This window comes from Ciona robusta, chromosome 3, assembly GCF_009617815.1.
Source record: "Ciona robusta chromosome 3, ASM961781v2".
Classification (NCBI taxonomy): Eukaryota; Metazoa; Chordata; class Ascidiacea; order Phlebobranchia; family Cionidae; genus Ciona; species Ciona robusta.
The window spans coordinates 7,795,702-7,820,046 of NC_143237.1; the positions used below are offsets into that span (position 1 = coordinate 7,795,702).

General features: G+C 34.5%; 5 protein-coding genes across 5 annotated transcripts in view; 2 read left to right on the forward strand and 3 right to left on the reverse strand.

Moving 5' to 3' along the window:
- LOC149738794 (uncharacterized) overlaps positions 1 to 7,152 on the forward strand; it is a 32,207-nt gene extending 25,055 nt beyond the window's left edge. Inside the window, exons 50-59 of the mRNA XM_089873700.1 lie at positions 346 to 689; positions 1,196 to 1,371; positions 1,772 to 1,929; positions 2,342 to 2,587; positions 3,261 to 3,412; positions 3,740 to 3,904; positions 4,205 to 4,390; positions 5,009 to 5,189; positions 5,675 to 5,849; positions 6,214 to 7,152. Of these exons, the coding sequence (XP_089729826.1) occupies positions 346 to 689; positions 1,196 to 1,371; positions 1,772 to 1,929; positions 2,342 to 2,587; positions 3,261 to 3,412; positions 3,740 to 3,904; positions 4,205 to 4,390; positions 5,009 to 5,189; positions 5,675 to 5,849; positions 6,214 to 6,350 (1,920 nt within the window). The 3' untranslated portion in view covers positions 6,351 to 7,152. The remainder of the gene's footprint in view (positions 1 to 345; positions 690 to 1,195; positions 1,372 to 1,771; positions 1,930 to 2,341; positions 2,588 to 3,260; positions 3,413 to 3,739; positions 3,905 to 4,204; positions 4,391 to 5,008; positions 5,190 to 5,674; positions 5,850 to 6,213) is intronic.
- Positions 7,153 to 7,281: 129 nt separating this feature from the next.
- LOC149738796 (uncharacterized) lies at positions 7,282 to 10,102 on the reverse strand. The gene is made up of 6 exons (XM_089874085.1): positions 9,721 to 10,102; positions 9,056 to 9,265; positions 8,637 to 8,804; positions 8,392 to 8,562; positions 8,007 to 8,183; positions 7,282 to 7,763 (listed from the first exon to the last, which is right to left on the reverse strand). Exons 1-6 carry the CDS (start codon positions 9,935 to 9,937, stop codon positions 7,534 to 7,536), a joined length of 1,173 nt encoding a protein of 390 aa, XP_089730211.1. The 5' UTR covers positions 9,938 to 10,102; the 3' UTR covers positions 7,282 to 7,533.
- A 734-nt stretch (positions 10,103 to 10,836) lies between these two features.
- Positions 10,837 to 14,165, reverse strand: LOC149738797 (uncharacterized). Its single transcript, XM_089874086.1, has 6 exons — positions 13,763 to 14,165; positions 13,268 to 13,477; positions 12,831 to 13,001; positions 12,370 to 12,531; positions 11,729 to 11,905; positions 10,837 to 11,229 (listed from the first exon to the last, which is right to left on the reverse strand). The coding sequence occupies exons 1-6, from the start codon at positions 13,974 to 13,976 to the stop codon at positions 11,000 to 11,002; spliced, it is 1,164 nt and encodes a 387-aa protein (XP_089730212.1). The 5' UTR covers positions 13,977 to 14,165; the 3' UTR covers positions 10,837 to 10,999.
- LOC149738798 (dipeptidase 1-like) lies at positions 13,274 to 24,201 on the forward strand. Its single transcript, XM_089874084.1, has 11 exons — positions 13,274 to 13,394; positions 19,033 to 19,185; positions 19,550 to 19,673; positions 20,187 to 20,331; positions 21,069 to 21,201; positions 21,524 to 21,674; positions 22,088 to 22,139; positions 22,603 to 22,779; positions 23,267 to 23,351; positions 23,728 to 23,803; positions 23,855 to 24,201. The coding sequence occupies exons 2-11, from the start codon at positions 19,146 to 19,148 to the stop codon at positions 24,075 to 24,077; spliced, it is 1,206 nt and encodes a 401-aa protein (XP_089730210.1). The 5' UTR covers positions 13,274 to 13,394; positions 19,033 to 19,145; the 3' UTR covers positions 24,078 to 24,201.
- Positions 14,316 to 19,038, reverse strand: LOC149738799 (uncharacterized). The gene is made up of 3 exons (XM_089874052.1): positions 18,205 to 19,038; positions 15,544 to 17,658; positions 14,316 to 15,336 (listed from the first exon to the last, which is right to left on the reverse strand). Exons 1-3 carry the CDS (start codon positions 18,218 to 18,220, stop codon positions 14,942 to 14,944), a joined length of 2,526 nt encoding a protein of 841 aa, XP_089730178.1. The 5' UTR covers positions 18,221 to 19,038; the 3' UTR covers positions 14,316 to 14,941.
- Positions 24,202 to 24,345: the final 144 nt, after the last annotated feature.

Sequence of the window (24,345 nt, forward strand, 5' to 3'; positions counted from 1 at the left end):
ATTTTAAAAGCATTTTTGTTTATTATTTTTTTGTCATTAGGTTAAATAAATGAATAAATGTAACTTTTTATCTGCGCTTGGCAAGCAACGATAGTAGTTTTAACACAGGTGTCTTTGTGAGTAATCATTTTTTGACTTTTAAACAACATGAAAAGGAGTAATTGCCAATAAATATCTTGCCCAAAGTCACATGTAACAACAATGGTAAAAAGTTTAAGTTCAAAATCAATATCCCATAAAGTTACATATATGGTAACTCGTAAGCGGTCACAAGTTATAAAAAACAATATAAAATCCGCCATTGCCCCACAATAGGATAAATAAGTCACATTCATTTAAACATAGGATAACTGTCCACTTGTCCCCAATTACAATCCAACTGGAAACCAAGTGGATTCCGATGGTGATGGGTACGGTGACGCATGCGATACTTGTCCCTATCTGTTCGGGCAATTCCCTGACACAGATGGAGATGGCTTGGGTGACGGTTGTGACACTGACTCTGACAACGATGGCGAACCAGACACTACCGATCTTTGCCCTCTGGATAAGAATGTTACCACTTCACCAGATAAAGATAATGATGGAGTGGGTGATCCGTGCGATAACTGCGTTTTTAGATCCAATTCCGGGCAATCTGATAAAAACCAGAACCGTGTTGGGGACGCTTGCGATGACGGGAAAGATGCGTAAGTTATAACGAATTTTTTTTTATAAGTTGTTAGAAGTTTTCATTTTCTCTTTTTTAAGTTATACAACACTTCGCATTAACCATGTTTATTTTCACCTTTTTTTATTAAAACGTTTACGTGTCTTTGTGGTACCTGCTGTATAATTTCCTTTTGAAAAAAGCCAGTCATTCATGTTGAAAATAAAAACTTTATCAGTGTGTTAGAGGTGCCAGTTTTTGTATTTTTGCCGCCATAGCACAGTGGTTAGCATGCTTGCCTGTAACCTAGAGGTTATGGGTTCAAGGCTTGTCCCTGCTATGATTGCAGACAAATGTGTCCTTGCGCAAGACACTTAAAAGCAATTTCTCCAACCTAGTAAAATACATACCCACAAAGTTACATACATGGTAACTCGTAAGCAGGCATGAAGTGTATGAAACAGTACATCCATGTTACAACTACCGTTTTTCCCGCCATGCGAGAATAAAGCAAGCTACATTCACAAACAAGTTTATCCTCTCTAGTGACGGTGACAGTGTCCTTACATTCCTTGACAACTGCCCTTATGTTCCCAACCCCTCACAATCGGACTGGGATGGGGACGGAGTGGGTGACGCATGCGATGATGATACAGACAATGATGGGAAACCTGATGAAGTTGATCATTGTCCGTTCACTGTGGATACCAATGTTGAAGATGGTAGCTTAAAAAAATTTAAATTTTTTTTTTGTTATTTAAAAATAAAAATTAACCTTTTTATAGCGCCAGTAGTACTTAACCTATCTATATGTAAAAAAAGAAAAACAAAGCTTGAAAAAATTATTCTCAAAAAAATGCAAATTGAAAATAAGTTGATATTCTTACTAATCTAGTTCATTGAAATGGTTTTTATTTTGTAGTATCTGTTCATCCTGTTGTTTATGATTTAATGATCATCAATTCACAATACGGTTGCGCTTTTTTGTTTACTACCAAATGAAAAATAAAATGGAGTGAAAAGGTCTTCCATATTCCCGCAACCAACCTACTGTATATGTTATACCCATGAGAAAGATAATTATTCCTAACTGGTTGATAAGTCAACTGAAAACTGTTTCAGATTCCCCATGCAAAGATGACTATGATGGAGACGGGATTTTGGATGTGGATGATACTTGCATCGCGGATCCTACGATCTCATCAACCACTCTACTTCCTTATATGGAAGTTAATCTTCACACTGGTTCACCACTTCCACAATGGAAAGTCACACACAAGGTTTGAATAGGAGTTTTGTTAGAATTGAGCTATTCTGGTAATTATAGTTTATCAATATCATTCCTATTTATATGGCCAAATGGTTTAGGGTGTTGGGCCAACTATGAGCTAAATCTAAGATCCAATAATGTGCTTGGGCATAGGACCTACCTTTGTAGAAAAGGATGTATGCCTTTGTGTTTTCCTTTTCTGCAGTAGAGTAGAATATACTATAGTGCCATGACAACGATATAACAAAACGTCCTATTGCACGACATGTGTAGTAGCTTCATTCTTCTTTGTTTAACAGTTAATTCATTTCAAAATAAAGGTCAAAAACTACAAAAAAATGGAAATAAGGGAAATTTTAGAAAAAAAAAATTAGGTTTAAAAAAATTGTTCAATTTTTTTATTTTTTAAAAATCTTAAACAGGGTAAGTCAGTGTCACAGCCAAACTCAACTCCTTTTCCTGCAATGCTGATTGGTGATCAGCGTTACGGTTCAATGGATTACACTGGGAGCTTTTTCGTCAATGAAAACCCAAGTGCGGGAAACTATGTTGGGTTTGTGTTTTGTTACCAAAACAACAAACATTTTTATGTCGTAATGTGGATGAGTGAACATAACAGCGAAGATCAAAATGAGAGAAAAACTGGACTCAAGGGATTACAGATAAAGGTACTATTGTATTGAGGTGTAAAGAAATATGTTTTAAAAAATGTGTAAAAATATGTTTTTTATTTGAGGTGTATAATTTTTGTTTTAATTGTTGGGTTTAACAGTCAAACTTTAACAAATGCTCATTCGTTTATTTTTTTCTAGCATGTTATATTTACTATAGGGTAGTATTAAATAAATTTGCAGTTTTTGTTAACTAATAAGTTTTTTTTTCCTAAAATATGATGTGTTTAGGGTTTAATAGCCACAATTTAACCAATGCTTTTTTTTATTTATTTATTCTTAGCATGTTATAATTATACATGCGGAAAGTGGTTTATTAGTGTTAATTATATTATTTTGTATTTGTAATACTTAAATGAATAAATAAATGAATGCAAATTACTTAATCCTTGCGTAGCTGGAAAACAACAGTCGTTATAACACGAGTGTTCATACAGCTCATGCCAGATTTTGAGTTACCAAGTATGTTACTTTGTGGGTGATTGTTTTTGGGGAATTTTTTTTTATCTTTTTAAGTGGGGCTCGTAATTTGGAGTCTTGGACAACCCATTAGTAACCATTGAGTTGGCAAATTTTGCGCACACTTGACCTACAAATAAAACTAGTAAAATGGTACTTTAACTTTTCCTACCCAAAATATAAGGTTTAACTCCAAACCAACTTTCTCTAGGTTGTAGATTCTAACACCGGCCCCCACATTAACCTTGCTGACGCAATATGGCATACATCGGATACAACTAACCAGGTTGACCTCATATACCATGAACCTACATTGATAGGTTGGGAAGCTAAAACTCCTTATCTCTTCACTATTCAGCACAGGTACATTTGTATGCAAACTCTACCATAAATTCGAATTTTCTATAAAAACCTGTTACATTACATTGGTGCCTACTGTTAATGCTTTAAAAGCAAAAAATTAGCTTAAAAAACATAAATTTTTAGTAATGTTTTTCAATTTGTTTCGTTTTGTAAGGGTTAAGTCTACAGTGTGACACAAATCGCCACAAAGTTACATATGTTGTAATTCCTAAGTTACATTTGTAAAGCAGGCACATGTTATATATACAGAACACCCTTATTATAACAACTGTAGATGCCCTGTCATTCAAAGATAAATAATTGACTATCTTTCATTTATGTCACCAGACCATCAGTTGGTAGCATCCATGTTGTGATAACCCACCTTGGCAAGCTAATAGTTGACACAGGACCTGTGTATGATACAAAGTATACCGGTGGTCGAGTTGGGATTCTATCATTTCGTCAATCCAATGTTATTTGGTCCCAACTTAAAGTGAAATGCACTAAACGGTGAGATGACTTAAATTTACCATCTGTGATGCAATTATAGTGTGTTCGTAGAACAATGAGAGAACATGTGTTATGTTGCACTTTATGCACAGTAGCTTATTAGACAAAAAAGTACCTGTTGGTCAGTTGTCGTATTGAGTGTCTTCCAACAGTATGAAACAGACACCGTGTTATAATGACTGTCATTTTATTGCATTTTATAGCCCGTGTTATATTGACTTGACATTTAATAGCATTTTTTATAATGTTTAGTAGTAGAACTATTTTTTAACTTTCAATTTTGTTATTGTTTTTTTGCAGCGTTAACACCGCTATTAAGTTAAATGGAACAAACCATGTGATCTTACCAAATATATATGATCTCCATGTTGAAGAAAGCTTCACCATAGAAATCTGGTTTAAACTTTCCGAAAATGCAACCCGTGGTGTACAACCATTGTTTTGTACTTTGGATGGGACATCTATATGTCTGTATATTGAGAACAGGTTAGTTGAATAAAAAAACAACAGTGGTTATAACATGGATGCTCATACTACTCGTGCCAGCTTACGAGTTACCAAGTATCTTACTTTGTAAGTGTTAGTGACCTTAGGAAACACAAATCAGAGCTTAATGAATAAATTCAACTTTATCATATTTGCATGATGGGGCAATGACAGTTTATATTTTCTATTCCCTAACTGCTTACAAGTTACCACATAGATTACTTTGTAGATAATTATTTTTGGGGCAAACTTTTTTATAATTGGCCGGTTATTTGAATAACCCATAGGAGACTACTATAGCAACTTTTCGCTAGTTATCTCGCCCAAGGACAAATATACACAAAATGGTAGCAGCGTTCTGTTTTAAAACTGGTGTATTTTTTATAGTTTTAAATAAGCCACTATGACAGAAGTTAACTAAAATGTTACCATACCAAAAAGTGAGGTGTAATGTGTCATCAAGGTAGCCGTTTCAAAAAAGGAAGCTAAAGTAATGTTTTACCTTTAGTGGCAAAAATTACAGTGAGTTACAACATGGGTATCATGTCACACTCTGCACACTACGCCTGCTTTGAAGCAGCCATTTTTTTTAATTTGCTTATTCCGAATTTGTTGTAGTCAGTTAAAAGCTGTGTACAACGGAAAATATATGGTCGTTGCAAGCGACTATGTGTCCACTGATGCGTGGCAACATGTGACCTTGCGCTACGATAATGGTCATTGTGATCTCACTATGTTTACAAACGGAACAAAACAAGGCGAGAAAATTACTCGAACTGATGCAGAGGTTGTGGATTGGGTGAGTGATGAAAAATGTCAATTATTTTGCACTTTTGAATTACTGTTATTTGTGATAAATAATGTTTATTTACTTTAATTTGTGACAAATAAGGCAATTATTTAGTTAGGGTAATTAGGAGTTAAGTCCCAGGTGACTGTCTGAATGAATAAACGATAAGTTGATTATTCATGTGAGGCAGGCAACGACACCTGTTATTACACAGATGTTCTGTTTCGTACACCTCATGCCTGCTATCGAGTTACACAACTTTGTTGGTGATTATCTTTTTTCATTGTAGTGCTGAAAATTTAGTAACACGTTAGGAACCATAGGGTTAGATTAAAGCAACTGCTGTTAAGTATCTTGCCTATAGACATACAATATTAACTAATAAGTGCAGAAAAATAGCCAAAAAAAACAACAAGAACAACTGTTCGACCAAAAAGGATCTATATGACCACTTACGTGCTTAAAAACCTTGTAAAACGATGTTCTCCACACAGGGTACCACCAACCGCACCTTGTTGAATTTTGGTCTTGGATTTGATGGTAGCAACCATTACCAAGGATTGATTGATGATGTGCGTGTTTATCATAGACCTCTAACTGATGCAGAGATTGATGATTATGTGTCACAAGCGGGACTGTTACGTCAGAATTACCAGAGAATGCTTAGTGGTAAATATATGTTTTAAATTTGGTGCAATTTAGTAAATATTTGTGCTTTTTATGTGGTAGTATTTTGGCTAAGTATCAAGGGATAAGCTAGATAAGCTATATTATTTCATATATTCTTATTGTGTTTTTACCAATTAACAATGCTCTTGAGTTGTATTCATTCAATATTCTTTGTTTACTACCAAATGTGAGGATAGAATAGAATGAAACATGGACCATCTTACCCCACCATAACATTTACTAACGTTCATTTTTATGTTGTATCTAGTAGCTTAAATAAAGAGAAAGAATAGAAAAAGTGCAATTACAATAATTTAGTGCAAAATTCTCAAGATAACATTGTACCATTACTTTTGTTTTCCAGCACAATATGACATGAACTATCCCATAAAAGGCGACCCAAATTTAAGGGACCACAGTTACTACGGCAACCATGGAACTTTAGTTGGTGACCCAACCTTTGTGGAAAGTCACACAGATTACATCAGATTCTTGATCTAAAATCTATGAACCAATATTAATATTAATGTAAATTTTTATATTTTTATCTCTTTTATCACAATAACAAAAATCGTATTTACTTCTTTGATCTATTTAATTTTTTGTTATTTGTTCATTTGATTAGAATAATAAAGGTTATACTTTATTACCATTTATTTATATATATATATATTCATATATGTTAAAAGCATGTTCACACACTAATTATAATAAATAGGTAAAAACAGCCGGCTTTAGCAATCATTAATATTTTTAGATATAAAAGTAGTTATGGCACATATATTTGTATAATTGCTTTTGTAGAATATATTATGTAAGTTGGGTCAATTATGCTTCTTTCTTTGTAGCCTATTCGTGTACAAATTATTTTTTTCATAATTAACTATTTTTATCCACCGTAATGATATTAAATACCATAGTGCATTTATTTTATATGCAAAATGTTTGATTTGATATTCTGCACTTAGTATTTGTTACTATATAGTAGAGTGGGGGGAGACGGGACAACTTTAGCACATAATATCCAAATATCCTAATAGAATTTAAACAAATAACGGCGGTCTGTGGCAGTCGTGAGGATACCGTTTTATATTTTTTTGAATATTCTTTGTTTACTGCCAAATGGGACGAGAAAATAGAATGAAAATGTGTCCCATCTTTCCCCATCCTACATTACATTATGTTTACTGAAGGGAAGAATGGCAACGTTGGTTTTGCTGATTAAAGGCTTGCGCGTGCCGTAGGCGCACTTGTTCGTTTAAAGTTTTAAACTATAAAGCACCGTGGTAGCAGGAATACGTAAGAGGCTGTTGTTTTACTGAGAGCATTGATTGTATCAGTTGCTAGTTAGTTATCAGGTAGTTTGCAAGTATTTTACGCCTTGTAAGTATTTCATTGTAGTGGCCGTTACAGAGATACAGTTAGTCAGATAACCATACATAGAATTTGAAACAACTTTATTTATTTTAAGTTTGTTAATGGTCCGGTATACCGACACATTTGTACCGACAAAAAGTTTCGCAGCCTTAAAAACCGATACTTTTACATTGCACAGAAAACGTGGAACGTAAAAATTAACAAACAAAGTAAGGCTAAATTGTAAAGTGTAATTTTTATAGACGATATACAGAGAGAGCACCAAAGAGACTGAGTATATTAGACTTCAGTACACACAGCTTATAGGCTACACAATGTTATATTTAGCATAGAGGTCTTTCTTTATTGGAGAATTTCGCAGCGGAAAGGCCGCCAAACACTTATCCGCTGTATCTGGAGCCCAGACACCAAGTTGGGAGTAGCAGAGTACCTCCATCAGTCGTTTAAGATGTGGACGCTGAATCGTTTTAAGCTCGAATTGTATTTTCTGGAAACGAGGAAATTGGATATCGCATATGTCCTTCGAAATGCATTGATCTGTGAATGTTAAACGGTAGTTTAGTAGCTGTTGTATTATTTTTAGGTTTTAATTCTGTGCATAAACATAATGTCACCTGATATTATAACTTTTTACTCGAACAGTCATGTTTTGACATGTCAGTAAAACGACAGTGAATAAAACGCTATGCATAATAAGAATGTAAAAGCGTATCTATAAGCATAATTCCCCATATTTTTTCGGCAAATTCCTTTTCATTTATTACAAAAACTGTAACTCACAGCCAATAGAACCATATCTGCAAACTGGCTTGGAGTCGCTGTTGGGACACCATAAACATCCCTTGTTCTCACACGAAGTTTGATTTTCCCCGGCGACCGACTTGCAGTCGAAAATCGTAGAACACGAACTGCATGATTTACACGTCTTTTCAGCTAAGTTCCTTGAGTTACAAGTATCTGTGTATATTATACTGTTTATGGTTTATAATTAGAAAACCGAAGCGCTACAAAATATATAGAAACTCACAAGATTACGCGACATAAAATATGCTATATAGAACACTTTAGGAAAAAATCGATTTGGTTTCGTTTTTGGAATAGCATGACCACTTATGTAGTCAATTAAACGTCAATTGGCCTGTATTTTAAACCATACATTGCCGACCTTTACTATATTCTTTCAACAGAACACATCTTCTGTCTTCAGGTGACGATTCTCTACTGGAACACCAAGTTGCTCCTCGCTTGTTGCATTCTTCTTCGGAGCCTGCCTTTATGTAAGCGTTCGCCGGACAGTTGGAACACGAAGTACATTGAGAAGCAAGCGTCCTCAAAGCTATAGGTAAAACATTATAGCCTAACTTGTGGCGGGAAAGTGGGACATCGGGAAATGTGGTATTTATGTTATACCTGACGGTTGCCCGAATATGCATTCCCCATTACACCAAATGCAGCCTTCCCTTTGGCATCTTTTCTCATTGTTAAGGTTCGGGTTCGCTTCGTTTTCGAGACATTTATATTTCAAGTTACAAGTTGAGCATGATGTGCAGTTAAGGAAAGCTTCCACTTTCGGGAATGCTACGAAAAATATGACAGTTTATAATGATTGAACTTCCAGTTAAGTCAATGGTGCTTAGCAATGGGGGGACCTTTTCAATCTATTTCTCGTCACATTTGGTAGTAAACCAAGAACATTTAAAGAATTATAAAACCGTATCATCACAACTGCCATAAGCCTTTGTTAATTGTTTAAAACACGATCAGGATATTTTGATATTATTTGCTAAAGTTGTCCCATCTTACCCCACGGTACAATATATTTTATATACCTCCACTTGGTAACGTAGCTGCTGTTGATACTGGTTTATTGTAGTAAACACAACGTGGTTGATCTTGTACAGCTGCAGGTCCCAACCACAGGCAACCACGCATCTCACACGAAGCTTGGGAAACCGCATATGTTATAATGTCAGGGTGGCAGTTGATTCTCACTTTGCAGTTGCTGGTCGATGAACAACCCGCTGCTGCTGCTTCTAAAACTGTATAACAAAGTTGGATTAGATGAGGTATACATGATTGAGTGCTAGTAATGAATCCTCCCCCTACGATATCTGTTAGCCGTAACTACTAACCCATATAACCACCAACTCCTAACCCCTTAAAGTCAAAGTCTTCTTAATACCAACCTCTAACACTTTCCACCACAAAAACTGTAACGTACCGCAGGATTCTTTCCTAGTGCCCATGATTGTTATAATTAAACATTAGTAATCAGTTTTCACGTAGGCCAACTATTAAGCCTTAAAACCCCCTTAGAGCTATAAGCCCAAAGCCCCATTCGAGATACGACAAAGGCACTTTTTTTATATAGTACCAGTGGTGAAGGCTTAAGAAGTCTTCAGTCACCCTTTTAATTATAATGCCGCGTTCGTATTGTTTCTGTTTTACATAAATTGCGCAAAAATTTGTTAAATTGATCAATTACAAAAGTTACCTTCTAAACTGGTCGCCTTGTTTAAAAAGCATTTGGCTATTCTACCATCGTCATTGGCGCACCACTTGCAACCTGCAGCCTCACAAGTTGCCTGGTCATTCGGACGAACGTTGCAATCAATACGATCAGATGCCTGTATCACTGTTCCACTACATTCATTCCCACTTGCCGCTGGCAGCACAGACAAAGCCAAAACGAAAAAAGAAAGTAGGTACATAACTTACATAAATCTGTAACCCATTTTAATGCACGGGATCGTTAAAACATTTTGAAATTATCGGAAGAGTGTTTTAGGAAACTATTGCATTAATAAACAAAGCTTGAGTTCAAAAAAATCCAAAAATAGCTCGTCTGGTTTAATTACAGTAAATGCTCGATCTAATTTCACTAAACTACTGTTTCTAAAACATATTACCTGTGTAGTAAAAACAATTGTCTAAAACATTTTTTTAGTGAGCACATTTTACTCCACTCATTATTTCAGTAAAACAATCGCGTTGGTCTGTTTTTTTTACTGTATATTTTAGCAATCAGTTCATGTCCTGCACAGTCAGACCTATATCTCACGTTCTCTATAAATTCGCGTCACGTAGTTTTGTAGGTTTTGCTAAACTAGAACTTAGGTTCATCAACTTCCGCCGAAATCGTTACGTGTGAATGTTTGCTGCTATATTTGTGTGCGTGCTTTAAACTTAAACGGCCAGTGTTTCTATTGTCACCCCTATTGCAACGACATGGGCTATATTTGCACAGAACGTATGTATTAGCTTTGTAGTCGATGATCACACGTTAAGAAATAGAGCTTTACGGGTGACCCTTGTGCATGTTGCTTTCTTGGTTATGTAGTACTGTGGTTATGTAGTATAGATGGAACAGTATTGGCACCTAAACTCAATTTTTCTGATCGTTTTTGAATAATTAACAAGGCTGTTTAAGAGTCGCTGGTCTAAGGTTTATATAATTCGTCTGTAAATGTTTTTTTTACCACCAAATGAGATAAGAAAATAGAATGGAAACTCGTCCCATCTTGCCCCAACCTACAATTACTCTTTACCACCGCGTAGGCTAAATGGCTGTTTTTATGTTCAATCTGCATATAAATTACGACAATCGAAATTTCGAGTAACGTTTACTTTATTTTCGTTGAAACAACGTAATTGACAGTGTTACAGCATACTTGGTTTGTCTTGAGTAAAACACGATTATAAATATTAGCACCGAAACAGATTCTTTACTTAGATTTTATGCAAATATTATATTTTGAGAAATTTGTAGCCCTTTAGGCCAAAGATGCATTGTCTTCTATATCTCGAAATAGTGGTGCCAAGTAGAGCGGAGAGGCAGAAATGCACCGACTGGAAAAATCCTCCGACCAAATACCAAGCTGTGTGTAGCAAAGTACTTCCATAAGCTTCGTCGTGTGGGGGCGCTGTCCGTTACTTCTCTTAAACTCAATGTCCTGGTATCGAGGATATTGGACACCGCATACGTCTTTGTTCATACAGGTATCTAAATAAATACAATATATTTTTATTTATTTCTTCGAAAATGATAGCGAATACAATGATATTGAAAAAGGCAATTAACCGCAAAACGACAGTTAAAACACGCTAGGCTATTTTAAAAGTTGTGGGAAAGAGCGTCAGTTAAAAAGCATGGCGATTAAACCCAATAAATTTATGACTAGTGAGTAATATAGTAGAGTGGATCGGATACCTTTAGCAACTAATATTCAAGTATCCTGATCGTGTTTTAAACAATTAACAACGGTCCATGTTCGTGAGTTCGAGAGTTAAAAGATGTCCTATTTTCCCCCACCCTACTGTACATGTTTATTTTATTAGGCCTAAACCAGTTACCGCTGCAACAGCAAGAAAACACATTCCGCACTCATTCAACATGTACGTTTATATACGTTGTAAAGAATGAGCGGTAAAATTTAAAACCATGCCGTCGCTGTTTCGCCTCTAAAATTGGCCCAAATAACAACCATATAGAATATACGTACATCCGTTCGACCCGTATCTGCACGTCGATTGGTTCGCGGTATTTGAACACCACAAACACCCTTTTAATTCACAGGTGACCGCTGTTTCGTTGACACTAGTCGAGCAATCAAAGATTTCCTCACAGGTGGTACATGACTTGCAGTTTTCCTCTCCAACACGGCGAATCGTGCAATCGTCTGTAAATTTCAGGTAAACTCCACGTTATAAACATACATTTTTCCCAAAGAATATTTTACTGTTTTAGGACAGATAATTCTAGGGACGCACATTACAGAATTAGGAGGTATTCTAAAATACCTTTCCAATCTAGAATTTTGAATCTTTATCTTTTTTTGGAAGACATATACCCTTTTTGCATGGTCACTTTTATGCGCGTAAGTACTCGCATATTACTCGCAAACGCTTATGACGGTATGCGTGTTAACTTTGTTTTTGCGAGTAAATATGCGAGTACTTACGCGCATAAAAGTGACCATGCAAAAAGGGTAATAGAACATCCAACAAAAACAAGGTTCATTTTTTTCACAATTATTACTTTATAAAATTGTTAGTATATTTTGACCAATTGTGGATGACATCATTATACAGAATGCTGCACCCCGTATTTAGATTCAAACATAATGTAACTTGACCCTTTTACCTTCAGATACATCATGAAGAACTATGCACTGTTTGTTGGTGTCTCTCTTTTCACACCATGTACCATGATGCTTTTTACAATCGTCACTATTACTGGCAACCATGTAAGCATTGTCTGTACAGTTGTCACATGAATAGCATTGTGATCCCAGGGTTGCTAGAGCTTTGGAATAAAAGCATTTGTAACACCTAAGTATATATATAATATGAATGCACTATACATCTCCAATATTATAATTAACTAATGTTTTAATCTCTTTATATTTATTTCTCTATTTTTCTCTTTATATTTATTTCTTTGTTTTTTTTATAAAGTTAAATAGAGCAAGCAAAAAACGTGTCTTAAAACCTTTTTACATCAGAACATGCTTAATCATTTTTTCTGCAATTTTACATGGATTAGACAAAAATATATATATATATGTTTGATATTAACAAGTATGAGTTGTGACCCTGACCCACCTGATGTGCCCGCCACTATACATTCATTAGTGCATTCACACCATAGGCAACCTTCCCTTACACACCGTTCTGCAGTGACCTGGTCACTTGGAATATGAGCGAGACATTGCACTTTGTTCGTACACGTTTCACAGCTTGTACAAGTAGAAGCTATCTCGTATATTGGAAATACTATAATAAATTGTTACTGTTAGTCCTGTCTCCAATTTTCTTATCTGAATAGGAAACTAGGATGGTATAGAAAAACAATATTCATGTTTTAGCGCACCATAATTTATTTTATAGGTAAGAATTCAATTGTATGTGGGATATGTGATTTAAGTAAGATTTGGCCCATTTTTCCCAAATAGCACACCATACAAATATACCGCATTAAATGCCAGTATCTGCTGTATATATGTAGTGTTATATTATCATTTATGGAATATTGATTTTACCTCCAGGAAAAACGGGAAACGCAGAAACAATGCTATTGTTATAATAGACGCACTTTGGTTCACTCGTTGCAGCATCAGAACCAAACCATAAGCATCCACGGGTTGTGCATAATTCTTCAGATGGTTGGTAAGTTATAATGTCCGGGTGGCAATCTACTTTTACTTTGCAATTATCTTTTGATTGACAGTTGCTCGCTGCCATTTGGACGACTGTGTGTGTAAGGTTTTAATGTATATTCGTTACTGGTTTAGCATAGGGTAAATAAAAAAAAGTGTTTTTAAATAACTCTATTAGTGGTTTTGGCACAATAACAAAACAATCCCCCAAATAAACCAATAGTTTCCCAACTAAAAATAAATTCCTAGAATGACCAAAAAATACAATTTAATGTAGTTTTGTACACGCATTAGCAAAAAAATTAATATTTAAAACATGCTTGTCTATCTTTATTTGTGATCCCTTCTAAAATGGTTAAAATCCACAATAAAACTTACTTTTGAACGGTTCTGTTTCATTTATAAAACACGTTGGTATATTGGATGCTTCACCAGTACACCACACACATTTATTAGCTTCACAAGTGCTTTGATCGTATGGTTTCGGATAGCAATCAATCCTTTTATCAGCATCCACATTTGTCAAACAACTTGCCCACACTTGAGCTGCTATGCTTACCAAAATAACACACACAGCACAAGAAAATCCCATTGTCCTGAAACTGATATCTACTCAAAAATGTCCAACAAAATCAATTTTCTTTGTAATTAACAAGACCAGGCTAAAAAATATAGACTCACCAGTTACTGCTATTATTATTGGCAACTACTAAACGTTTTAACACTTCCTGTCCAACTGACAGCTTGTAAACCAGGTTAAAGTGACAAGTTCTTTTCCTGTGATAACTTTATCTTTGCTACAGACATGTAATGTTTAAAATTGTATCCCAGACATTCAACCATTTTGTGTGATAAATGCGTTTTCTTTCTTTTGCCTTATGCGATTTCGGACAATTCTTTTATACATTTAATAAAATGGTTCAAATTGCATTCATGAAAAATTTATTAACATCACAACAGTTACATATTTTGTAATATATTTACAAAGTTTTTAAACCATATATATATATTTAATTTTTCAAAGTTTTTTTAAATTATAACAACAAAAAAGGATTGGATCCAATAAAGATATTTTTTCATTTTTACAATTTGTACAACAATACACAATTTAAAACAGCATAAAATTACGAATGTGGTGCTAATGCCAAATATCTACACATGCTAAATACAAATGTATGTAATGTATATATAGTCTAAATATGTACAAATTTACATATATGTTAAACATGTTAATATTTGTACATATGGAAATTTCTATGCCACAGCCAAGAACAATTGTGCATCACATGTTTTATGACATTTCATGATTTACCATTATGCTAATAGCAGTTAAGTTAGGTGACATCTAACAACACAGATCCGTTAAATATTAACAATAGAGGGCATGAACATTATATGTAAATGCCCATGTCTTGTGATATGATAAGAAGTGACACTTGAAGTGTAAATGTGCTACATAAAACAAAGCGCTTCATGTTATGAATTACCACAATTATAAGCATAGACAATAAGCATAAATAAGCATAATTATTATAAGCTTCAATGTGCACCTTTTTTTTAATTGGGTATATCACCCAATTTTGTTAACTCTGCTTGAATTTTGCTTCTTAAAGCTGTGCTCATGTTTATGGTTGGCTCAAGGACTTGTTCACACAAAGCTCTCGCTCTTTCTTGTTTTTCGACGCGAAGTTTCAATTCTCCCTGAAGCAGGACAGCAGCTCTTGTGTAGTTGTATACTGCCCAAGGACGTAGAAAGGATTTTTTGTTTTGGTGTTGGTTCAGGAATTCATCAAAGCATTCTAATGCCTTGACGTACTCTTTTCCTGAAGCATAGAGCTTTCCTACATAAATGAGGCATTTGTTTGCCATCTCCCACTCTTTTAGGTGCTGTAGAGCAAGTTGGTGCAAGTCTGTGCAATCAGCTTCTACATTTCTGTAGTGGCTGGGATCATCTGTAAAATAATGAAAACATTTAAACTCAATCGAGGGAACACTGTTGGTTGAAGATAAAAATTTAGTTGCTAAATCTGTGAGTGCTTTGATTTTGTAATGTTATTACTAAAAGACTAAGATTACAATATCATACTTTTAACATGTTTGAGACTATAAATTGATTGAGAAACACTTGCTGAAAAAATGTATGCATACAAACAGCTTACCTTTAACCAACCTGGTGTGTATTCTCACCAGATATCTCTTGATGCTCAACTTTCTATACAGTTCGCTCTCTGTCTCGTTGATAATGAGCCAATCTGGACAACAACTCTTATCGGGAAACTGCTTGTCTAATGCTTCATCACAGGTTTCTCTCATCTTCAGCAGAATCTCTTTTGCAGCAGAAACCTCAGGATAATGATACAAGCTTAGCTGGATGGGTATTGCCCCTGCCTGTACAGCAATATCTTCATAAATTAAACCGACTCCAAAATGTTCCCTGCATTTTATCGACAAATTGGAAGACAGCCATGACAACCATAGAGCATCTTCAAGCCTGTTCTTCTTGTCCTCCGGATTTAGTTTAGAATACAGAATGACTCTACTTGCATTATGGAAAATGGAAGCAAGCCTCTCCGCATAAAACACTTTTTGATGTTGTTCTTCTGTTGGAATCACTTTACAACCACGTAGCATTTGGAAAATGTCTTGATTCATTTTTCCACATTTGTTAAAGATTTCTCTTGCCCTTTGAAACAAGACTTTATCTTCAACCTGTTGCTCCATAAAGTCCCAGTCTTTGTCTTGCACCAACATAACTTCACTTTCGTACTTTTGAATAATTTCAACAGGCAAAGACTTTGTTTTGACAATTCTTAATAGTTTATCTGCACAATCGCTGATATTTTTACTACATTTATTCTGACAGATGAAAGGTTGTAGCTTTTTTTCATTACCTATCTCTGTACCAAGCTGCTTCATTACTAGTTCAAAAGCTTCGCTCATATATTCAAAGTTGTTTTCTGTTGCACCATAAGCTTCATATAGTTCACTTAACTGTAACTGTACCATGATGTCATCTTTGATGTATTTAGCTTCTTTTGCATGATCCAGTAATTTTCTTACATGTGGGGCGTACCCTTTCATAGCCGTTATCATTTTTGGATCTCTTGTATCTTTGGTCACAGCACCCGCCAGTACACCTATCATTATTTTGAGAGAATTTTCTTCATGTGTGGTTTTTACTCTGAATGCATGCAAGACAACTTCATGCAGTGTAATAAATTCCCCTTGTTCGTTTGTTTCCTTTTTGCAGAGATTGAGTTCAATCAATTCTTTGATTAATTTTCCTGACTTTGAATTCAAATCCCCTGTCTCTCCAGTGGCTAAATGCTGGGAAATCTTGGTCAAAATTGTCCTTGGAATACTGTGATGATGCAAGTATGACAAGCATGACATGACTTCTAATTGTTGTGGGCGATCTCTTCTGAATGGTAATGTAATTGCCTGAAAAATATGTGGAGCGCTCTTACCATAAACCTCTATTTCTGATTCCCATTCTGATTTGTGCAGCTCCTTTTCATCATTCTTCAGTTTCGTTATGTAATCTTCATATGAGATACTATTAGACCTGCAGAAACCTCTTGCAGTCTGTAATCCAAGAATTGATCCACTGAAACGACAAAATACTTGCTTTGCAGCCTCCTTTTCTGCATCAGGGTGTTCCTGATCTTCCAATAAGTATTTTAGACTCTCCTTCTCACTGAAACCTTTCATCTGGAACTCTGTATATGATACAGTACTATCAGCTTCGCCATGATGGAGTACAGTCTTGTACCGAGTGGCAATGTAAATGTGAAACCAGTCTGCAGTCGTCTCAGTTGCAAGAGAACGTAGGAGATCAAGTACGACTTGGGGCGGTTTACGTGGTATATCTTCCAGAATAAGCAAGACTGGTTTTCCCAATTCACAAACCATTTTTACGAATGAGCCAACAATGTTCTTCTTCAAGTCTTCAATGGTGGTAACTTTTCTATTCTCTGTTATAAAGTTATGCTGAAACATTCTTTTTACCAAGTTTTGCAATTCCTCCTCTACTGCATGACCCTCATCCTCACATTGTATGTACCACTTTACAAAACCTAATTTTCTATCATATGGAAACTTTTCAGCCAGTTTTCGCATAGTCTGTGTTTTACCAGTGCCAGGATATCCATTACAGTGAAAAATTACTTTCTCTTTTTTTTCCACTTCCTTAACAATTTTGGTGAATGTTTCGGTGTCAGTGAAATTGGTTATAGCTTTAGGAACAGAATCAATGCACGTTGACACTTGTAATTCTGTAAATAACAAAAAATAAATAAATGTAACTTGCTTTATCCTCGCAGGGACAAAAAACAACAGTCGCTACAACATGGGTGTTCTGTCTCATACACCTCATGCCACCTTACAAGTAACCACATATATTTTTATGTATGACAGTTAATTTGGACAATCCATTAGTGACCACTAGGTTGGAGCAATTATTGTTAACTTTCTTGCCCAAGAAAACATATGCCCACAATTGTAGCAGCGTTGAGCCTTGAACTCATTACCTCTGTGTTAGAGGCAGGTGCGCTAACAACTTTGCCACGGCCGGACGGATCATATATTAATATGTATATTTACTTCTGTGCAATTACGTGTAAGGAATGTTGGTCATTTGTTTGTGTAACCATTAATTTTTTTACGGAAAAAGATTAACAAAATTTAAGTAAAAAAAAAATTTATTGCTGCAATTTATTGAGCAATAAATTGCATTCTCTTATGTTGCAATTTATTGCATTCTATTATGTTTAATGGGTTATTAGTTTACTCACTGATGTAGCTTACAATTAACAGCTTACCTGCGTTAAGAGACATTTAACTGCACTACTTTTCCACAAAACAACACAAAATGCTTCAAAGTTTTGTTACTCTAGTATAGAATTCCTAAAAGAGTAAAAATTATTCACGAAAGTAAAATACATCTGCACACGGCTGCTACCTGCAGAAAATGAGGAACGTCTATGAACTTGGTTCCTCTTACGTACTGATAAATTGTTGTCGATTTAACTTCATACTTGTTTGTTGTTTGTCATTGTACATACAAGGTTAGGCAAACTGCTTTTATAGATCTGGCCCAGCTATTTATGTATCGCTGTAGGATAGTTTTATTACTGTTTTGGCATTAACCTAATTAAACCTTTTAAAATGCACCTGTGCATTTAAAAGCACCTGTGCAGAGCTTTATTATCAACTGGAAGCTAAATTTGCCCCTTGGTTAAAAAGTTTGCCCATCTCTGAACGAAAACGATACAGTTTACACAGTGGCTCCCAGTCCATTAGTCTTTGGTTGTTTAATGTTAATTATTAACAAGGTAAATTTACAATGGCGAAATTAATTTATAATGATGACATTAATCAAGTTTTATTGTTTGTTGTCATAGTGTCCTAACAAATGACAAAATATATTTTTAATTAAGTGACGTATGGCAAGTAATGGCTGATTAAGCTTATTTTGTCTGCAGGAATCATAATTCCTTTTGCAAACACAAGTCATTTTGGCAAAAACAAGATTGTTTTGAAAAAAGGAATTCGTGATTAATCAGTCACTTGATTTGCACCTACCTTTATTTTATAAGAAACACTTCTTTTGTTTGCAACTTCTTCACTGAAAATTTTCTTTTGTGCAGCATGTTTGGTGTGAGCAAACACATAAAGTGGGTCTTAAAAGTTATCAGGGAATAAAACCTCGTCATTGTACATTAGTGTAAGTCTTGAAGAGAATTTAGAAGCAGTTGCAGCCATGGGGTCGCAAAGCAACAACAGGATATTTATATTTCTTGGTAAGTCCACTTCTTTTGTTGATTAAGTACATTTGGAAAAAACAACAACAAATTTTATTGCTGAAATAACGCTGAAATACTCATTTTAATGTAAATTTTTATAAATTAACTGTGTAGCGCTGTAGCACTATATATACTTAATAGTTTTGTGCATTGCATTTTGTGGAATTATTGTCTTTTATAGCTTACCATATAATTAGCATACAATTTTTTTTAATTTATAAAGTCATTAACATTTGTCGTGCATCATATTATTATTCGTTTGGTGTATTTCCAAAGTCCATTTCGTGCAACTAATGCTTTTATAGCTAACCACACGCTTAGCATATAGCTTTTAATGAACAAGGTGATTTATATTTGACAGGTGCGTTTCTAGCAGTTGCTGTGTTAGCAGTCGTGATTGCTGTACCGCTGGCATTATCACAAAACAATGTTAATGGAGGAGATGCTGCAATAAATATATTAACTGAGGTTCCCATTATAGATGGGTGGGTATGGTTAAATAGTAAAATTTTAAGCAGAAACATATTTTAAATTTTGCTTGTTTTCTGGCCACGTGAGGATAAAGTGGGCACATTCATTCATTCATTTATTCATTCACATATATTTAAATTAAAAACATTAAATAGTAATTTATGAATTAAATACAAATTGCTATTAAAATTATAAATGAACTTTATTTTATTTCCTTTTATTTAAGGTAATGAGCCAACTTTAGCCTAAATCACAGGTTCTATAGCATGCGACTTCAGGACCTTTCCCATACTGAATATATGGTTTACTATTTAAGATAATATGTACACAAGTGTAATGTAAGTTCCCCTCATTTATTTGTATTGACAAACTATAAAACATAATCGCTTTTTGTCAACATTCACTTTACCCTACAATATCAGATATTGTAACATGTTTGGTATACAGAACTATTTTTTACAATAGCTCTTAATTTTTAATTGTTTTTTAACTTCTTTTGAATATTATATTTGTGTTGTTTATTTCAGCCATAACGATTGGCCATACCAGTTACGGCGTCATTTGCAAAACAAAATTAATGACATTGACTTTATGACCCAGAATTTCTCTAAACTGTATAATGGTTCACATACTGATGTTCCACGGATGAAAATTGGAAAAATGGGTGCTCAGGTAAAGAAAGAACTTTTTTAAATAAAAACCTTGATTGATAAAATAAAAATTGATTGGTGCCTAGATAAGGAAAAAACTTCTTTAAAATAGAGACTGCTTCAGGAAATAAAAAATCTTGTTTGCAAAAATGCTTTGTGTCCCTTATGAATGTGTAATAAATACTTATGGTGTGGTAAAATGAGTTTTCTTTGATGGCATTGAATGCATTTACTGTTTAAATTTAAACAGAGTCGCTCATGTTAAATATTTGCTTTCCTTTTCACTTTGAATACAATGGTAGTTCTAGACAACACAATAAGAAGGAATGCAGGCCATTTTAATTACCTTTAACAGTTTTCTCAAATATAAAATAAAATACTGAAAATGCTGAGCTAATTAAACGTGCAGCACTTAATTGGTTGGGTGTTTAATCTATACTGTGTTATTTTATAGGATAAAATAATTTTGTCCTATATAATACCCAATACGATATATGGTAATATATTATATTTATATAATGAAATGTATATATTTTTATAAAACTAATATATATATTACGCTATATAGTACATCATGGTAAGATGGTCCATTTTAACATTCTCGTAAATCATTCTGTTTGGTAGTGAATAAAGCCTATTTACAAAATTTTATAAGCGTATCTTCACGACTCAAAGAAAGTGGTTATTGTTATTTATCTTACCCCACAGTACTATAAATATAATCTGTACGATCTATATTGGTAAATAATCTATTTATAGTTCTGGTCATGCTACTGTGCTTGTGCAGCTGGTGGTAAAGATGCCGTTCGACTTGGAATTGAACAAATCGACGTAGTGAGGCGATATACCGAAGCTAATCCACTAATCTTCCAGTTCACAACAACTGCTGATGGTAAAGCGTGGTGAATGTACCTTTTTATAAGAAATTTCTTAAACAATTTCGACTTGGTGTAAGTTGTGTTGCATTTTTTGCATATATGGTAACTTAAGAGCAGGCATGAAATGTTTAAAATAGAATTCTCGGGTAATAACGATTGTCCCACCATGCATAAGAATCTACATTTACACTTTCATTAACATAGTCATTGTATTCAAACAGATAACTTAAAATATCCATTGTTTTTTGTTCCAGTATGTTAAATTTGCCAAACATGGATTTTAACTAAAAGTCAAATGATGTTTTAACAACTCTCTAATTGAAAAATATTTTGCAGAAATCATGGCTGCAAACAAGGAGGGAAAAATTGCTTGTCTGATTGGTATTGAAGGGGGTCACATGATTGACAGCTCACTTGCAGCACTAAGAACATTGTTTAACCTTGGAACTCGATATATGACACTGACACATAGTTGCGATACACCATGGTAAGGTTTTATTACGTTATTAAGTCATAGGTGTCGCGGTTTTTAGATTTTCAACTAAATCTGGGGTGACTTTGTTTAAAATGTAGTTACATTCGTGGCGTGAAATATATGGAACTTTTAATGTGTTGAATACAAGACTGTAAAGTTTAAAGGCGTAGAACTGGGGTGACCATAGGCTAAAACACTTCCTGTCAACCTTGTTTTAAAAATTGATCTAACCAAACATAGTCACAGCAGTTACACTTTTATCTGCGTGTTAAAAATAGTAGTTTTTCCACCCAACATATTTTTAACTACTGTTATTTTGTTGCTAATTCCCTTCTCTTTGCTGTTTTAATTAATTTGGTCTTTGCTACTGTACAAAAAAGTAAATAAATTTCTTGTTATGATAAATCACAGTGTTCTGTTTACAGGGCCACTGCATTTAATACCAATAAAACAACAGGACTTACAGCATTTGGAAAGGTGTGTATTAAATATGAAAGGCTCATTGTTTGTTTGCTATGCGATTAGCTTTTTTCTTAAAGTTAAACTAAAATGTTTTATTTATACCAACTGTCGTTTTGTCGCTATATCCTATCTTTGATTTTTGTAGTTTTTAATCATTGCTACCGGAATTGAACTGACAAAAAAAAATTATTGCTATATAGTAGGGTGGAGGAAGATGGGACACCTTTGACACATAATAACTAAATATCCTGATCGTGTTTTAAACAATTAACAACGATCTATGGGAGCCGTCACGATAAAGTTTTATAAAAAATCGTTAAATGTTTGTTTACTACCAAATTGGAAAAGAAAATAGATTGAAAAGGTGTCCCATCTTTCCCCACCCTACTATATTGTTTTTTTTGTTTTTTTTTATACATGTATATTTAATTTGAAATGCAAAGTAACTTTGTTTAAAGTAAATATTGTGTTTTTGCAGCTCGTTGTTGCTGAAATGAACCGCTTAGGCATGTTGGTGGATCTAGCTCATGTATCGGATATGACAATGAATAATGTGTTTGATGTTACGACTGCTCCAGTCATTTACAGTCACAGTTCCGCTCGTGCATTGTGCGACCATAGAAGGAATGTACCAGATGATATTTTAAAACGACTTGTAGGTATTTTATTAATATAGCACAGGTGTTCTGTTCGTAGAAAAAAATTTATGTTTTATCAAGTAAAAATAAATAAATTTGGTGACATTGTTAAAATTCTATTACACCCGTTGTTGTGAAACATCAGGAAACTCATTGATTAATGTGGAGAAGATACCTCGCAGCAGAGTAAAATCTGTTAGCCTAAAACTAGGGTGTAAAAACCTATGATGTCACCCTTGTTTTAAAAATTACGATGACATGTACCCTAGGCATCCATGCCATTACTATTACGCACTATAAGTGGTGACTTCATACACTCCGCGACTTATTGTCAGTTGGGCAATTTATTTATAAACAATGTGTTGGAGCCAATGCTGTTAAATGATAATAGCAGTAAGCAGCATAACTCTGAGGAAGAGACCACTCTACTAGAATGAATTAAACAACATACATATTTTAATTAAACAACATACATATTTCATATAAGTCACTTTATTTTTATAGGCCGAGAACAAGGGAATTCTGATGGTCAATTTTTACAATGACTATGTCACTTGTAGCCCTAAAGCCAATATTAGCAATGTAGCAGGCAAGTTTTTTACATTTTTGCGGAAATTCTTACAATATATATAGTGTAAGTGATGCCAATATTTTTTTCACTTTAAATTAATGGTATATTAATTTCGGCTCCTCCACTAGAAAAAAGGTATTTTATTTCAATATTTTATCTGCCATATGTATGTAGTTACTAGAGGAGACAGAAAATGTATATTATGTTTAGTGGCAGAGCCAGAATTTTTTGGGGGGAGGGGTTTCAAATGTGGAAAATTTCACTCTTTTTCCAAAAGTATCCCTATCTGCGGGCCATTAATTACATTACACCTGGTAGCAGAAATTACAGAATGTTAAATTGCCGTTTGCTGACTCAAATTTTTTAATCATTGTTGTTTATTTATTGTTTATAGATCACTTTGATTATGTCAAAAATCTTATTGGAGCAGATTATCTCGGTATGGGAGCAGATTATGATGGTGTGCCACGGTAAGCTAGCATGTTTTGTTTGGAAAAAGAAATCTAAAATCCCGTTTTCAGTGTACCAGAGGGCCTAGAAGACGTGTCTACTTATCCTAACTTGATCAGAGAGTTGCTGAGCAGAGGCTGGGCAACAGATGACTTGAAAAAAATTAGCGGAGGGAACATTTTGCGTGTCATGAGGGCGGTAGAAGATGTGGCTAAGCAGAGTAGTAACGTTCCTCCAGGTGAAACTTGGATCCCGGATTCGGAAGTTGCATCAGTTTGCAGAACTCCAGCATAGTCATTATGCAGAATAATTTTTTAATCACCTTTGTACAGCGGAGCCACTAGTCGTGTGAAAATGTAATTCTCTGTATTATTGAAATTTTTTTTACAATAAAGTGGTCTGAACTAGTGGTATTTTATTCTTGATGTAATGTTTGTTTGGTGAAGAATAACACGAGTGCCGTTCAGCATATTGTAGGTTTGGGGAGAATTGGACACCTTTTCATTCAGTAGAAAATGAATATTTTAGGAATTATAAAACTGTATTCTCACGACTCCTATGG

What these genes read in the sequence shown, in the direction of transcription:
- LOC149738796 (XM_089874085.1), bottom strand. Translation starts at nt 9,937, where the DNA reads ATGTACCTACTTTCTTTTTTCGTTTTGGCTTTGTCTGTGCTGCCAGCG. An exon ending in CAAGGCGACCAGTTTAGAAG is followed by an intron (nt 9,266 to 9,720) that starts GTAACTTTTGTA and finishes TTTGTTATACAG; the next exon opens with TTTTAGAAGCAGCAGCAGCG. An exon ending in CATATTCGGGCAACCGTCAG is followed by an intron (nt 8,563 to 8,636) that starts GTATAACATAAA and finishes TTTTACCTATAG; the next exon opens with CTTTGAGGACGCTTGCTTCT.
- LOC149738797 (XM_089874086.1), bottom strand. Translation starts at nt 13,976, where the DNA reads ATGGGATTTTCTTGTGCTGTGTGTGTTATTTTGGTAAGCATAGCAGCT. An exon ending in TGAAACAGAACCGTTCAAAA is followed by an intron (nt 13,478 to 13,762) that starts GTAAGTTTTATT and finishes TTACACACACAG; the next exon opens with TCGTCCAAATGGCAGCGAGC. An exon ending in TCTTCATGATGTATCTGAAG is followed by an intron (nt 11,906 to 12,369) that starts GTAAAAGGGTCA and finishes TGAAATTTACAG; the next exon opens with ACGATTGCACGATTCGCCGT.
- LOC149738799 (XM_089874052.1), bottom strand. An exon ending in ACACACCAGGTTGGTTAAAG is followed by an intron (nt 15,337 to 15,543) that starts GTAAGCTGTTTG and finishes ATTATTTTACAG; the next exon opens with ATGATCCCAGCCACTACAGA.
- LOC149738798 (XM_089874084.1), top strand. Translation starts at nt 19,146, where the DNA reads ATGGGGTCGCAAAGCAACAACAGGATATTTATATTTCTTG. An exon ending in GAGGTTCCCATTATAGATGG is followed by an intron (nt 19,674 to 20,186) that starts GTGGGTATGGTT and finishes TGTTTATTTCAG; the next exon opens with CCATAACGATTGGCCATACC. An exon ending in GTTCACAACAACTGCTGATG is followed by an intron (nt 21,202 to 21,523) that starts GTAAAGCGTGGT and finishes AATATTTTGCAG; the next exon opens with AAATCATGGCTGCAAACAAG.